Raw genomic sequence first — 16,150 nt, 5'->3', positions numbered from 1 at the left:
AGGTGAAACGTGTCAATGAGAAAATTGTAGAGCGACATGAAAAACTCCCGATACAGCTTTCTGTTCCTCAAAACGTGCTATATAAAAGTGTTTTTCCAAGCGTGAATGCACGCAAATGCACGCAAAATTGCCGCGCTACTGGCCGCTCGACGCATTCCTACACAGAGGCTGACTAGAGGCGATACCAGTTAGCGGCGTTTTTACGGAGAAATTTTAACAATAAACAAAAGGCAGCATGGGCTGTTGAAAATTAACTGTTTTGTTGCCTTCAAATACTGACGCGAACCACAGCAGGATCACGTACTGGTTACCTAGGGGAGAAAAATGAAAAAAAAAAAAGCCGCTACCTCTGCAGCCGGCCAACTAAAGCGAGGCCGAGTCAATCCGATCCAAATGAGTAATCTGCCGTATCTGCCGTCTTACATTCTTTCTGAAGTTCGTTATCTCTTAATTGGAACCGATTTGCTGTCCTGCAGCGATGGCCGTCGGCGTCGTCTCTGTCACTGCTTAACAGGTAACCGTTCCAAAACTGTCTAGTTCCATGTTTAAAGCGTCACTTCGTTCTAAAGCTCCCTAAAGCGCCGGGTCGGTACACGTTCGGCAACGTTTCGTTGGTTGCGTTCCGAAACTGAGCTTTTCTGCGAAGTACCGGCTTGCCCCGATGATCTTTGTACGCCCACAATTGCCTTTCACGCTGCGATATATATCACGAAGCCTGCAAGAGGCGTGACGGTGCTACACGCAGCTTTGCCGGAACATATCGATTGCGCGGCGCATCGGCGTTTTTGAGAGCCACCCGAGCGATCGCGATCGAGGTATTTGCCAGGAAGCTGTCGTCGTTCGAACCGTCGTGCGCGTTTCCTCGACCGCGCTCAACGACGACAAATAACAACAGGTGCGCCCCAGCAGCACGACAGATGCGTCTTTGGCAGCACCGGTTGCGAACGTTTGCTGGAACCTATAGTATATCCCTCACTGCCGCGCCTGGCAACTGTTGCTCTAAAAGGGCATGCGGCGTATGCATGTGTATACTTCTTTCAGACGTGTTCTAGGTGTACGGGTTTCGCCCTCGTATGTATTACTCTAACATATTCGACAGATGTTGCGTCAGATTAATACGATTCTGCCCGCGCGTCCTGCTGGTCGTCGCACTGCCGGCAGTTGCAGATCTCTTGCACTGTTACCTTGTTGGGCGTGGTTCGCGGACGAGCCGCGGCTCGCACCGGCGAACGCGCAGCAGCAGTTTTTCGACGCTTCTGCGTCGTTCCCGTTGTAATGCGGCGCTGCGTGCCGAGCGCACCTGCTGGGTTGCGGGGCGGGAGCGCCCCGAGCTGCCTCGGAATCGTGTCCTTGGGTCGCGCCACGTGAGGAGCTGGCCGCGGCGCGCACGCGGGGGAAGCCCTTCGTCACGAGCTTGGCCCGCCGAGGAAATTGCGTGGCTTCCGCCTTCAGTGCATGAGCTGCCAGCGGCTGTCTCACCCGGCCGCGCAGTTATCGGGCCCGCGATAAGACACACGCCGCGCTCGGAAAAGGAGGAGGAAGAGTAAGTTGCAGCCGCGCGAGAGCCTTCTTGGACGCTGTCAGCAGTTTTCACACGAAAGTTTGACAGTGCAGCTGCCGGAGGCTTTCCCGCGGTCTTGTTTACGTTGTCTCGCGGTCTGGCCGGCGCTCTATCTGTCATCAAGCAGCTTCTGCACAGCGCAGGACGCATCGCGAGGTGTTTCTTCTGGGACGGCGTCGCAAGAAGGTGGCTTGGCTCGTATCGTGATCGCGCGCATGCATTGGCATACGAGTCTGTCTCGGCAGTTCGACTTCCTTCCGCTCTGGATGCGTTTCAAGGCTGCCGGTTCCTCGAAGCCGCGTGCGACTTGACGGCCGGGGGAAGCCCTTTGTCACGAGTCTGCTTCTCAGGACGTTGCGTGGCCTTGCTTCCGGCATTCTGTGCTTCCTCTTTGTCACAGTTGATTATACAATCGGCTCGTAGAAGGAAGGGAGTACAGAGAATCAAGGGATGGTGGCCGGACTGTCTGTCGGTTCGCCCTTTTAAGACCTCGAGGTTAGTCTTTCGGTTCAGTCGTTGCATATGCTCTTGTCGATCGAGACGCCGCTTGTTGGGCATCCTGCGTGTGGAACACATTCTACTACAGACCAAGTGTTTTAGGTATGGTTTGGTTGGTATTATGTTGGAAAGCTCATCACATATATCTTGGATATATCAGGAGCAGACATATTGCAATTATGATCTCATATGTTATCTCACCAGTATATGTGATCACTCTTTTCAAATTCGTATTTATGCAACAACTTCTTGTTTACCACTCTGTGCACAACTCTGATCAGAAAGGCTTGTGTCAGGCTGCATCGTGCGGGTTATTCACTTTGAATCAAATAGATGTAGCTTTCTAAACCTAGCAGTTCATTTACAGAGACACCTGAGAGTTACTGCTTTAGTTTCACTGCTCATTTTGGTGCATCCCGAGTTGGTACATTCAGTGAACTCTCTGCTAGCGCTTGAAATAACATAGTTTTACGTCCCATTGCGTTCAGCTTTGCTTTTGTCGAAAGCAAATGGATGGCATAAGCATAATAATAACTTAGCCTGACTCCGTTTCCTTCATTTACAATATTTTCATAGAATGACTCATTTAATGCACACAAAAAAATGCAGAAGTCCAGTATGCAGTCAGGTTAGGTCTCCATAAAATAAAGCATAAAATATTCTTGATGTTATGTTATTCTCAGTTTTATGTCAGTGTTTCTGCACGATAAATGTAGTGTGAAAGTCCTTGCAAATCTCTTGTTAAGAGATTGGCAACACTTCTGGCCCTTGGAGAATTTCTTTGGTATGAGCCTTGTGACAGAAGCACAACTAGGAAGTAGATCCCTAACGGAATAACAACCACTGATCAAAATACTTGATTGCTTGACATCTTCAATTGCACAGCATAAGTTTTATTCCCCTAAAAGTCCTGGAATTAAAAAGAAAAAGAAACTTGTGAGCTTCTGCCTGTTTTCTTCGGCCATTTATTTCTGCCATTCCTTCCAGAAATAATAGGCAAAATTATTAGAGTTGTTTTTTCTCCTATTTTTGCTCAGAATATACTCTCCTTGGGCAAAAAAGTGTTTTGCTTATTGTTTGTGTAACTTCAACATGTCTGAGTAAGTAATGTACAGTATATTAAAGAACTTGTATCAGTGCTGAAACTCAGTTGTGCAACTTTAAATCACTTGGCAAGCATAGTTCTTTTTCTAAGCATACACTGTAGCCTTGACGAGTAGCTTGTCTCACAGTATAGTTAGGAACTTCTATGATGAGTACAGCCCACTCTAGGCAGTTAAAATGGTTAAGCAGCAGGCCATTTGGTTGTTAGGTTTACACTGACCATCTTTTTACCATATGTGGCCTTGTACTGTTCATTTGCTTGATGCAGTTCTATGCCAGTAAGGCCGAAAAGTTATTTTTACTGGCACATTCATCCTTGCTTTGTGCAACCAGCTTTCACTATATACTATTTGTAAAATTGTAAAGAAAGGGAACATTGTAATACTGTAAGAACGAGTTGGTTGGTATGTGAAAGAGTCCCCATATCTCTCTAGTTTCATTTGACTTACAAGAAGTGTAGGAGCACTGTGTGAATCAAGGAATGAATAAATGTAGCATTTATTTGGAGGAGTGGCATTATGGCCTGGTTAAGGCACAGGGGGAAGGGTGGGGGACAATGCTTCTCTGTGCATCAGGAGAAGTTGATGTTTGCCATCTTGGTGGATTCCTACAGTGGCATAGGTTGGCACCTTTATGCATCCAAAGGGAGCGTCCTGGCAGCACTCGCATCCGTGAACTTGGTCTTAATTTTTGGGTACCAGGAGAGTTTCGCAGCAGATCTTTGATGTGCAGGACGGTGTCGTATATATTTAGGCAGGTTACGTTTCTGTCTTTACCACATTGTACCATATTGGGTGGCATATTTTACCCCTTGTATGCCATTCACCACTCTGTGATGCCATGGTTCAGTGCCAAGCCTAAGCTGGCCTTGGGTGCACACAATCTGGTATGCATTCAGATAGCTTAGCTTGTGAAGGGAGCTGGGTATGTAGTGACTGTGCAAGTTCTTTTTTTTTTTTTTCTTGCTTGGATTCCACAGTTGATGCCTTGATTTCTTGGAGTTCAGGGGTAGGGGACACAAAGGTGCATCAGTAAGCGGGGGTCTGCTCATTTGCTTTGCGCAGGACTGAGTGACACACAAATTTGAGCCTGGTCTGGTGGAGTGTGACTCTTACCCCGCGAACAGCGATGGCCGAGTCTAGGAAATTAGGCAGCCTGCTGCATGAGATGAACCGCGACCTCAAGTGTCGCAAAGGGTGCAGCTTCTACGGGAACCCTGAGTGGGACGGGTACTGCTCTCAGTGCTACAAGGAGCTCCGGGCAGCCCAGGCAGCGGCAGCGGCCCCAGCAAGCCCTCTGGGAACCCAGCCAGCGAGACGGTGAGTGTGTGTGCGCTTCGTCGTCACTTGAAAAGCGGCTAAATGAGCTTAGCATAATCCACCGAATAGCCTCGGTATATCCACCATGCAGTCATTACAACTTGTACCAAATATTGCTGTACCTCACATTGCGCGCTGTCCACAAAATAAAATATGGGCAGATCCAGCGCATTGTAGGAATCTATGTGAATTGCCGCACAACTCGCATGGTGAAGTGTGCGAATGTTTCAGCTGGTGCATACGTCACTTCCACTGCTGGTTCTTGGCTAAGACCATCGGATGCAGACTGACACATTTGCTCTAAGTGCCCAGTTTCGTACAGCGTGACTGGGATGTGAACCTCCCCAATATCATGTGTAGCAGAACACACAACATCATCTCAAGTAAAATGCCTGACATATCAGCGCTGTGAGAATGAGGCAATACCCATGCACGCATGCGCAGTGCTGAACTAGGCGCATCATCTGCAGTTGTACAAGAGAGAACAGGGCTGAGGCCGCTTGATGTCGCTCGCAAACTCCTGCCTACAAGTGGTTTTGCGGATGCAGCACGGAGGCCGCATTTGAGAAAACACGTCATGTTTCCTGGAATACAAAGCACAATATATCACCCTTGACAGACTGAGGAAACATTCATACGCACAGCGCACCATCTAATTAGGTGAAGCACCTGCTGGGCGTTGCGTGTGAACTGCGCTTAGCCTATCATAAAGGTGGTACGCTGTCACACGGACTCCCAAAATGCTAGCTGCCACAAGGAAAATGTGGAGAAAATTTGTGCAATCTCAATTTTATAAGTTACTTGTTGCTGTGCGACATGATAACATGCAAAACGTCTCGTAGCTCTAGCTTGCACAAGAGAAAGACTAATGAGGTTGTCATTTAATCTGGTTATGCTTATGTCTATGTAGTAATGGCTAGAGCATTGGGTTGCTCAATTGGAGGAGCCATGTTGAAAATCATCCATTGAAAAATTAGATTAAAGAAGTTTATAATATTGAGACTCGAAATCGGTCTACTCGATGGGACATAGGAAAATAACCTGGGGATCTGTCCAAATGATGCTTTGTATTTAAAGGGACACTAACGCGAAACAATAAATAATTTGAGACTAATAAAGCATGTTTGAGAACCCTACAAGCAGTCATTTCAAAATAATAGTTTGATTATTAGAATAGAAAATGAAGGTCGTACTATCTGTATATGAATTTCTCGCCAAAACCCTGACGCCGGTACATCAGTGTGACGTCAGGCATTCCAAAGTATGTTTTCACATTTGCGCTGCGTTGGCCGAGTACAGGTTCCCGAAACTTGCCATGTTTATGATTTAGGTCCTTTAGAACACAATGCAGTCAATCTGTACCGCTATATAATTAAGTAGGCCTTAGAAGATGCCATCAAAATCGATGACATCACAGCAACCAGGTGCGGGAACTTCAAGGAGGCGTTTCCACCCATCTTTCGTTCTTGCGCCTTTTCTGGTTTACCAAGCAACTTATCGTAGTAAGAGTGGCATTTTTGGTGTCATAGAAAGGTAATTTCCTGATTCAGAAGAAATTATTTTTCTCTTTAGTGTCCCTTTAAAGGGTTCCTGCTCTCTGTGATGCTATCAACACGTCCTTTTGGTATATGGCATTGGGTGGGCTGGCATTGAGATGATACCCAGTGGATGCTAGATGTCCCACACCCTGATTGGTCAGCCTAGCGATTGAATGGGTGCTAACCAAGTGCATTCATCTATGTTTGTCTAGTGAATAATGGATAAAAGAAAAAGAAATTAACTGAATTTTTTCATGTGTAGCATCAGTTTTGCTCTTAGGGACTAGCAGACCTCACGGTGTCTGCTTTCTTTTAGTGAAAGCAATATGATTTACAATAAATCGATGCTTCCTCACTGAACAATTTATACCTGCTTGCACTGTATGCAGCTGTTCAAGTCAGTCTTGGTAAAGCCACAGTGGGCCAGTAGATGGTGCCATCAGGCGTTTTTGCTTCCATGTGCTCTTTAGTAGAAATGTGTGGGTCATAAATTTGTGGAGCGTATTCCAGGGGAGGCTACACATAAAAGTATGTCTGTACAGCTTATTGAATGCACATTAAAGAATTCCATGTGGTTAGTACCCGTCTGGGGACCTCTACTAAAGCCACTCTTATAGCTAAGTGTAAGCGGGACCATAAAACTCGGTCAAATAATTGTATCGAGCGCAACACACAGCACCTTCTATAGTTGCCAGCATTAGGTATCTCATGCCGATTAGCCTAGGATACATTGGCTTATCAGTTATTAAGAGAAAGATAGTGCCAGAAGTGAATCAAATCAAATATTGAATAGTTATTAAATAATGAACAGCTGTTTTCCCCATTATTATAGAACAATGTTCACATTCTAGTATTAATAGCATTTGCAAGTTTCTGTCATTGTATTGCTCATTATGAAGTCTTGCTGATTAAAAGTACAAATGTAACATTGGAAAAAAATATATAGTTTGCACGCTCAGGACTTTTCAGAGACTGCAAGTGATCGCTTTATAGACGGTAAAGTCTGGCTCCCTGAGGGACACATTTTACGCCAAACCGCGGGTTTGAACTTTATTATACTTTTGCTCCTATTTTATGGTTGATTAGTCACAGTTGGGGATTCTGAAATGGTCGAAAACTACTTGAAGAATGTTCGTATCTGCAAATAGTGACTATTCAATTCAAAGACCGAATTGAGCAGGCTAATACTGGATTCGTTATTTGAAACCAAAGAGTATTCGCATACTTTTAACTGTTAACTTTTAACCGCGTTACTTTTAACCATTAAGAAGCTGCCTGGCACATTGGACACGCCGAGCTATATCAGTGCCTTCACAGACAGTTCATTGATTGTTTTAGGTTGCATGATACAATGGTAGCTTCAGCACTACTACAGTTAAACCAAGCTGTATCAAACTTCAGTGTAACAAAGTCCTCAATAAAGAGTTTTAGTATGGAGGCCTCAAACATTTTGGGGCCTCAAAGAAATAGCGTTGAAGCCACAGCGAATGCGCTGGATGCAAACTGTGTTTGGGTTTTGCTTTGGGCACACTACTTCACTGATTTAGCAGGAGCCCCAAAAGCTCCCCCAAAAGCTTTGTGTCAACAAACATGGCGGCACCCATTGAAGCAACAGCCCTAACCTAGCACGAAACTGGGCTCGGTTCCTGGTAACACATGAAGTTTGTAAGCTAGGAGAAGTGAGTGCAGTTATCACTTTCTCTCAACTAATGTGTGTAATAAAGATTGATTCATTAGACACCCCTGTTTCCAAATTCGATTGTCGATTTCATAGCTCGTAGGCCTAACACGGCTTAACTTGGCTGGGGAAGGTAGTATAATTGGTTACTCAAAACTAAGCGCAACAAATTGCTTGCTGCTAATAGAATAACCTCTAAATTCTAATGAAATGTGAAAACATGAAAGTCAAAATTACTCTTGTTATCATGAAATGGTATATGGTATTTAATTATTTATACTAGCTTTTCTTTGACACCATAGTGGTGCTGCAAGAGCAAGACGCTATTCACGAACGTAAAGCCCTATTCTAAAACTCTTCACTCCTGCGTGTCCCAATGCTAACACTTGCAAAGCGCTTTGGGGCCCGAACTATTGGGACCCCTATTTTAAAACGTTCTAATGTTACGAATAATCTTACTTTTCTTGTCTTGATGTCCATAGGGTATCGTATATCTTTAGCCTAAATACAAGGAAGCATGCTTATCTGAAATTTCAGTGTAACAAAAGAAACGCTGCCTAAACACAGTGCACAACACTCTACTGAAGTTTACCTGTCTCTCCTTGAATTAGTTCTCACACATAACTACTTCGAATTTGAAGAGAGTTACTACCTACAGATACATGGTACAAGCATGGGTACGCCTTTTGCACCAACCTACGCGAACATATTTATGGGGATTCTAGAAACAGATTTCCTATCGCGCTACACTACCAAGCCCCACACATACCTACGATACATAGACGACATACTCATAATCTGGGGACATGGCCAAGACAGTCTAGATAAATATATATCCTTTCTAAATTCTGTTCACCCAACAATAAAATTCACATCAGAATCCTCAACTGAGCGCATAAACTTTCTGGACACAACAATATACATTGACAATGGTGAACTAAAGACAACGCTGTATAGGAAACCTTTCGACAAACAACAGTACCTAGAATATACCAGCCACCATCCCAGACATTGCAAACAAGGCATCTTTAAAGGCCAAGCCACACAACTACGTCGCATTTGCGTTGAAAACCAAGACTACATAGATAGACTCGATCACCTTAAAGAAACGCTATCAAACAGGAACCACCCAAACAGTGACCTTCAAACAGCTTACATCGCTGCAACCAAACTTGATCGAGCCGAGGTCCTCAAGCCCCGCCCGAAGATCACAAGAACAACAACGCCTCTTCTTACTACTAAATTCTCAAACGCACTCCCAAACGTGAATAACATCCTAAGTAAATACTACCCGATTCTCACCAGCAACCAGAAACTTAAGAAGATTTTCCCCGACCCTCCCAGAGTAGCCTACAGACGCAACACTAATTTTAAAGATGTTCTTGTGCACGCCAAACTACAGAAAAAGAAGAAGTTGGGAACCAATCCCTGTGGTCGCCCCAGGTGCTCTACATGCAAACACATTCAATCCACTACTACAGTAAAAAGTACAGCGTCGAATTACACACACAAGGTAACTTCGGCTTTCACCTGCACATCAAGCAATGTAGTCTACTGTCTAGAATGCGCCGCTTGTAGCAAACAATACATAGGTGAGACCGGACAACAAATCAATACAAGACTCAATGGTCACCGCGCGGACACAAAACACAATTTACCCAAAGCAGTAGCCAGCCACTTTAATGAACATGGACATATGTTTGACAAAGCAAGGCTCTATATACTACAAACAAATTTCCGTTCCCCTCGTGAAAGGAAGTACACGGAATCATACCTCATACACAAGTTTAATTGCCTACACCCGACAGGAATTAATTTGGCACGCGGCAACTTAGAATCTTTAAAAGCTGTAACTTAAATCTGAAACTCTCATATCATCAACCAATACACAAAACACATTAGGCCACCAGCCAACTTTAATTCTTAACCTCACCTACTCTTTCATTTCGGAGGAATGCCTACTACTCAATTTAAATGTACTCTTTCAGGATTTTACGTCTACACCAAGTGAACGATCCCCTTCTTCCATGTACACTTGCCCGCGCCCGCTTCTGCACGCGCCACCCTCCTGTTTCCTATACCGATTTCGCCCCCCCTTCCCCCTGCCCCCTTTTTTTTTTAGTCTTTTTTTTTTGAAACCCCCTCGACAACACATTCCGAAGTCAATATGCCTTTTTCGGCGCCTCAACCCGGAGTATCGCCTTCTGGATGCCGCCGTAACGACACCTATGTTAAGCGCGTGGGGCAGTGCCCCTTGAAAGACCATGCCGCTGCCTTTCAGTCACCCCGCACATTGCACCGCAGACTCCGCGTCGCCACCTTAACTATTTCAAAATTACTCGACCTATTGCTTGACCGGCCGTTCTAATGCCTCAAAAACATGCCACCAACGACTCCCCAGAATACCTCCTAACCCTTCGCATCCCCAACACGCTCCCAAGCCCCCGTATTTCTTAAAGATTTCATTTTTCTCTTTCTTTTTCTTTCACCCCCCCCCCCCTTTGTTGTGTCTTGGCACGGCCCTGGCTCCCCCTGCTTTTTTTTTTTTCTCCTTTTTTCCCCCCTTTTGTCCGCTTCTATTTCCTTTCTTTCCTCCCCGCGTGCCCACTCTCACACTCTTGTCCCTTCGTCTTGAGAATGAGGCTCACAGACGTCGGACGAGAACGCCTGTTCCCTCTTGTAATCTCTCTCTTTAAAACCAGCCGCCAGCGACAACACCCGCACGTGACGTCACTACACTAACCCTTTAAAACTAACATGCCGAGGATGACGAGGCCGCCTTTGACGAAGATAGGTCCACCTATCGAAACGTTGGCCAGCCTGTCTGAGGCACTTCAACCCTGTTTTAAAAAAGTTTATACCACAGTGTGCCATTCCATCTGCCAGCCCCTTTCTTGTTTTTGGACTTCCACTACCACGAAGGAAGGCAGAGGCATCAAGTTGAAACTACCACAGGCACTGGTGTTCAGCTGGACAAATTAAGTGCAGCCGTATGCAGATTTTTCTTTTTCTGAAATATTTAGGCTCTACATTAGGGCATTTCAATGTAACGAAATAGAGTGCCAATTTTTACAACTTTATTATTTTGACCATCTTATGGCACTGAAGAAAGTACTCTCCGTGACAAAAGGTTACGGAGTATGGGTTTTCCAAAAAAAAGAAAGGTGCAGTTCTGCAAATCTTGGATCTACAGTGTATGATTCGTAGTTGCAGCCTAGACCAAAGCATTCTTGTATGTTTTGTACGCCCGTTGTTGCTCTACTCTCACTGCCGCTTATCCAAACTGCAAGAAAGTTAAACCGTTTCACAGTGCTTTGACACTATGAACTTCTGGGCCTAATGGCATGTGTCAGCAACTGCAGCTTATTCATTCTATAACTATCCATTTAACAGCCTTGTCGTGGCTCAAGGTCATAAATACTCAAGAGAACCCTGAGCATCTTTTTCAGACATGCATTGTGAAAGCTTGGCAGTTGTCAGCGACCCTCTCTGGGAGCTTTGACATAGTATGCATGATTGAGTTAACCTCAGCAGCCCTCGCACTGCAGCCACTGGGGTGAATCAACTGGGAAAGCTGACTGATGGCAAGGTGGAGCCGTGTCTAGTACCCACATTGTGTACTATTCGTTGGATCCCTGTGCCCGCAGGATGTTGCCAATAAAGTTTCGTTCTATTTATGCTCGAATGTCAAATGCACTCGCTCTTAATTCCTGCACTGTTGCGCTGTCATATAAAGTCACACGCTTGCTGTAGGCTGCTTCTCAAAAATCTTTGTTATGCTGCTCTTTGAATAAAACTACTCACTGAAGAGCAGCATCTGCAGTTATGCAGCATATTTAAGCTTGAACAAAATGAGTGAACCAGATATTTACTAAGAAAACTAAGCTCAATGTAAGAAATTTTACCCAGGAAGAGTCTAGTTAAATTTCATCCAAAAAGTAATATTCTCCCTACTTAATTAGAAGAGTGCAAAATATAGAAACATGGACAAGTGCTGTGCTGTTTTCTGTCTCGTTTGTCTCTCTTTCTTTCTTTCTTCTGTTTGAGTTTATTGAGTCAATATCTTCTCTCTTAGAGTACGTGGGCAAGATTAAATAAGAAACTGAGGGTCTCATTGTTTAGGCGAGTAACTGTTGTTCTACAATGCTGACATAAGGTGCTCAAATTAAAGAAAACTTCGGAAAAGCTAACTTTTTAGCTGTCGTTGCTTACATGAAAGGTCTGGTAACTATGGGGTAAAATTATACATTTGTATTTGTATCTCTATATATATAAAGAAAATCAGAGTTTGAAAAGGAACAGCCAGTGCTGTGCTTATTACTGCATGCCATATTGTTTCCGCAATCTTTTTCTTACCCTGGTGCATACAAGGAGGTTTAAAAAGATAATTCAGGAGTGGAGATGGTGCCCTGAAATTGAAGCTGGCTGCCGCCATATTATTAAGGGAATTGATTAACGTTAGGATGTGGCAGAGTAGAGGAAGCATTTTCTTTTTGCTTTTGGCAGTTTTGGAACGACCAATTATGCCATGCAGATGATTCTTGATGTGTCTGTCTATGTCACTTGTTTTAGGATCGAAATTGAACGTCTTGACAACTTGTTATGGGAGATCACAATATGACGACTAAGCCAGTGGCAGTATTCTAGCCCAAAACAAGAAGCTTTTATTTTTCAATCACTCCAGAATTTATTATCACAGAGCAAGAGCAGCTGTACTGTCACTATTCTCCGCCTAGTTCAGCACGCTCTTAACGATGAAGTGAGGGAAAGCGCTGGCTTCACCTCTGCTGGTAAGAATCTGCGGGAGTTGCCACTCCAGAATTTTTTGTAACGCCTCCCTGGGTGCATGTTTATTGGTGCTTGAATTCATTGACTTGCATAGTTCTTAGACCTATGCAGTTAGTTGCACCCTCCTTCTTCTGCCTTACTTTCGATGGATGAGTCATCACAAACACAGCACGGGGCCTCATTTTCATGGGCAGCTGGCATCATAATCATATGCACTACTCGCTCCGTAAGAGTGTCCTGAGCCTTCATAAATGCCATTTCATGGGGAACATTTCTTTGCCAAAAGTACCTGCAGCGCAGTGTCTTTATTAGTTGTTTTGTGCAGTCATTCATAATTTATCCTGCTGTGTATTTTCTGAATCATGAGCAACATGAATCATGAGCTGTTTGATTCACACTTTATACGTGTTTTCCTTATTTGTGTAGTGACACATGAAAGATCCTGACATGCAGAGCACTGCATAATGCATGTTTCTGCATTCTTAACATTTGACGCGCATGAGTAGCCTAAGAAAGAAAAATAGCTTTAAGGTACCAAGTGACAGTCAGACTTCCAATCTCTGAAATCTCGAGCTGATGTTTAACTGAGATACCAGAATAATGGAAAACATAAATGCAGGTGAAAACCACTCTGCACTTGACAGAGAAATGTTAGTGTAACCAATATGAAAGTTTGTTGTAACAGTGCAAAAAGAAGACTATATAAACTCATAAGTGTCATAGTCATGCCAGAGGTTTCAGTGGATCCATTAAATATACATAAGGAAGATTATGATTGCTGTCGGGGAGCCTGTATCTGCAGAAGTACCACCATCGCATTCAAAGACAAGTACGCTGACAAAGCTGGGAAATAAACTGATGATGAAACCGCAGTGTGTGTGGTGCCTGTAGCGTTGCCATGTCATTATCAGCAACAGTAAGAACATATGTAAGTTCCCCTGCATGATGAAGTCGTGTGTCAGCCAGTTCCATTCTACAGCTACGAATTTCATTTCATCACACCACCTAATTCTCTACCATCTTTGACTATGTCACTTTACCTTATTGCACCCATTCCTTTACCTTAATGGACCACTAGTTATCTGCTTCTACACATTACTCAACCAACCGATCTCTGCTTCTTCTTTTTTTTCTTGATCTCAACTGGAATGTCAGCTACCCACATTTGCCCTTTAATACAGCACTCAGTGGTAATGGGGCGGATGACACTTGCATACGTTACGATAAATGAACAGTGCGAAAGTGGGCTGTACGACCATTTCAGCAGTGTACTTTCAACATACAGAACCCCATTGCCATCAGCAATATGCCATCAGAATGGTAGCAGGGGCACCTGACTGCTCCAGCTGCTGCCATTCTGCTGCCAAGCATGGGGTCACATGTTCAATACCTGGCGGCCACATTGCAGTGGGGCAGAATGCAAAAAAAAAAAATTATTTACAACCACCACAGGAAGGTTACAGCCACCATGGGAAGCGAATAGACAAAGAAGACAGGAAAAGCATGCAGGATGTTAACTCTCTTTAAGTTAACTTGCCACAGGTGAGAGCCAAACCCACATCTTCTGCATTATATGTGCAATGCTCTTCCACTGAGCCACTGCCAGTGGCCATCCTCCCGTACAGTTCTCTTGGGTATTTGTGTATGTGTACTACACATCTAGCCCTGGTAGTGTTAGCCATCACCACCCACAGCCGTGGCATTACATGTGGAACATCCTTTATGTCTTATTTCTAATTTCTATATTCCTACGTTTCAATTAAAGGAACGGTTATATTACCCTATGCTTTCCTTGGCTTCATTGCCCGTTGGCTTCATGTGCTTGTAACTAACCAAAAAAAATGTTGCCACTCAGTTCCCCTTATTATCCCAATTACTCGTATAACTATGTACACTCATGTTTTTGTGATGTTGTGGTGTCAGCATTGATTTGCGTGCTGCCAGCTACAATAAAAAAAAAGCTTTACCTGCTTTAACACCTTTTTGCACATTCTTTTTCTTCTTTGGTGGGAGCTCCTTATAGTAGTAAGGGCATCCATTTCTCACTGTCATAGTTTTTAACTTGTCCTCATAATGTCACTTGCATTTGTAACATGCCTATTCCATCACTACAGCCCTTGTCTTGCCAGCTCAGGCATGTTGCGATTCATGTATTCGCCACCGTAAGCAAAAGCGAAATGATTCTATAGTAATTTGACATTGCCACGTTGACATGCCTTGCCAAATCTATCACATTTTAGCAAATGCAGAGGTTGGCTGATGCAGTTGCATTCCTAGTGCTTCTTCTTTCACTATAGTATTATCGCAGAACACCGACCTGTTAGCAGCAGTCTGTGAACATTATTTGTTCTCTCTGCAGTGCACAGGCATCATCTGCAGCTCTTATTGCTCAAGCACGGTTCTTTTCACATCCTGTGTTGCTGAACCTATGCGCATGCAGTCAAGGTTAACATAAAAATAAATGGAAACAACTTTATGGATGAAAGCAACTGCTGTGTTGGTGATGAGCCTAGAAAGTGCGTAAACTGTGGGATCCAGACTGTGAACCATTTGTTGTCTCAATCAGCAAGCCAGTGACCCTAGATTCGTGTTTTCATCTCTTGTCATTTCCTGTTCAATAGCTCTCAAGGGTTGGGTGACTGTGGCTGGCTGTTAATAAATTAACAAATTCTGCACCCTGTGAGTTTGGAAAGTAAGGGTGGGTTTATAGCATTTGACCAACATGGCTTTTTTAGCCATCTTTCTCTGCTTTGCCAGCTCCCTGCCCAAACACAGATACAACAGCAAATATAGGTGTAGCACCACAATTAGCTGGGCCTTGGAACCCAGAAAATGTAAGCCAGAAAAGGGGCCAGTGTCTAAGGTTGACCACCTGCACCAATGCAGAGCACCGTTTCCTTAAATCTGCTGCCTAATTTCCCGTGCAGTGTTTCATGAATGTGCACCTGCCGAAAGAATTCGGAGCAATCCTGTCATATGAGAACGTATCCTTCTTCTCTTCCCCATCATTGCTAATACAGTTAAGCCTTACTCTGATGAAGGTGGTAAAATCTGCAATTTGCTTCGTGGTATCGAAATGTTGTTACATCGAAATTTGACCTTTTATGCAAATAAGTACAGTCACCGATAGATCTTTCTTACACAGGAGGGCCCATAAAATTTTCCGAATTATTGCGCAATCAGAAAAGTCAGATTTGAATGAGAAAAAAAAAATTTTGTTGAATGTGAGAATCAACGACGAAAGGTGCGGTTTCCTGCCGCATCGACGATATCTTCACATCGGCGGCACGAAGCAAAGCCAGCCATGCATTCGCGTCCATTCCGCCCCTGCAGCTGACAGCGTTGCCCGCAGTGGGACGCACCATCGTGAAAAGGGCCAGCAGTGGGGAGGGAATGCTTAGTCCGCCTCTTGCTTCAGTGTCTCCGCAACTCAAGATTGCGCAACCTCCAGCACAAAGCACGCAGGAAGACAGCACACACGCTGCCACGCCATCTCGGCATGCCCACTATTTGCACACGCGACAGATAACATCTAAAATAGGGTGTGTGGGCTGTGTATGCACTCAGCTATGCTTACAGTCATGTGCACCGACAGCCACACTAAAAAAGATGCGCGCCAATCACGCCCCTCTCCCGCTTGCACACACTTGATCGCGTTCTGGCA

At 44.4% G+C, this 16,150-nt stretch overlaps 1 protein-coding gene across 5 annotated transcripts in view; it reads left to right on the top strand.

Annotated features, from left to right (window-relative positions):
• The first annotated feature begins 356 nt into the window (after positions 1–356).
• Rabex-5 (Rabaptin-5-associated exchange factor for Rab5) overlaps positions 357–16,150 on the top strand; it is a 42,155-nt gene continuing 26,361 nt past the window's right edge. Inside the window, exons 1-2 of one of the 5 annotated variants that reach the window (XM_070533796.1) lie at positions 357–514; positions 4,228–4,482. In XM_070533796.1, coding sequence (XP_070389897.1) covers positions 4,292–4,482 — 191 coding nt within the window. In that variant the 5' untranslated portion in view covers positions 357–514; positions 4,228–4,291. The other 4 variants (XM_070533800.1, XM_070533798.1, XM_070533799.1 and 1 more) reach the window with 4 other exon arrangements.

The sequence above is a fragment of the Dermacentor albipictus genome, chromosome 2 (assembly GCF_038994185.2).
Source record: "Dermacentor albipictus isolate Rhodes 1998 colony chromosome 2, USDA_Dalb.pri_finalv2, whole genome shotgun sequence".
Taxonomy (NCBI): Eukaryota; Metazoa; Arthropoda; class Arachnida; order Ixodida; family Ixodidae; genus Dermacentor; species Dermacentor albipictus.
The sequence above is the reverse complement of the archived record's forward strand: the minus strand, read 5'-3'. Positions and strand labels throughout refer to the sequence as shown.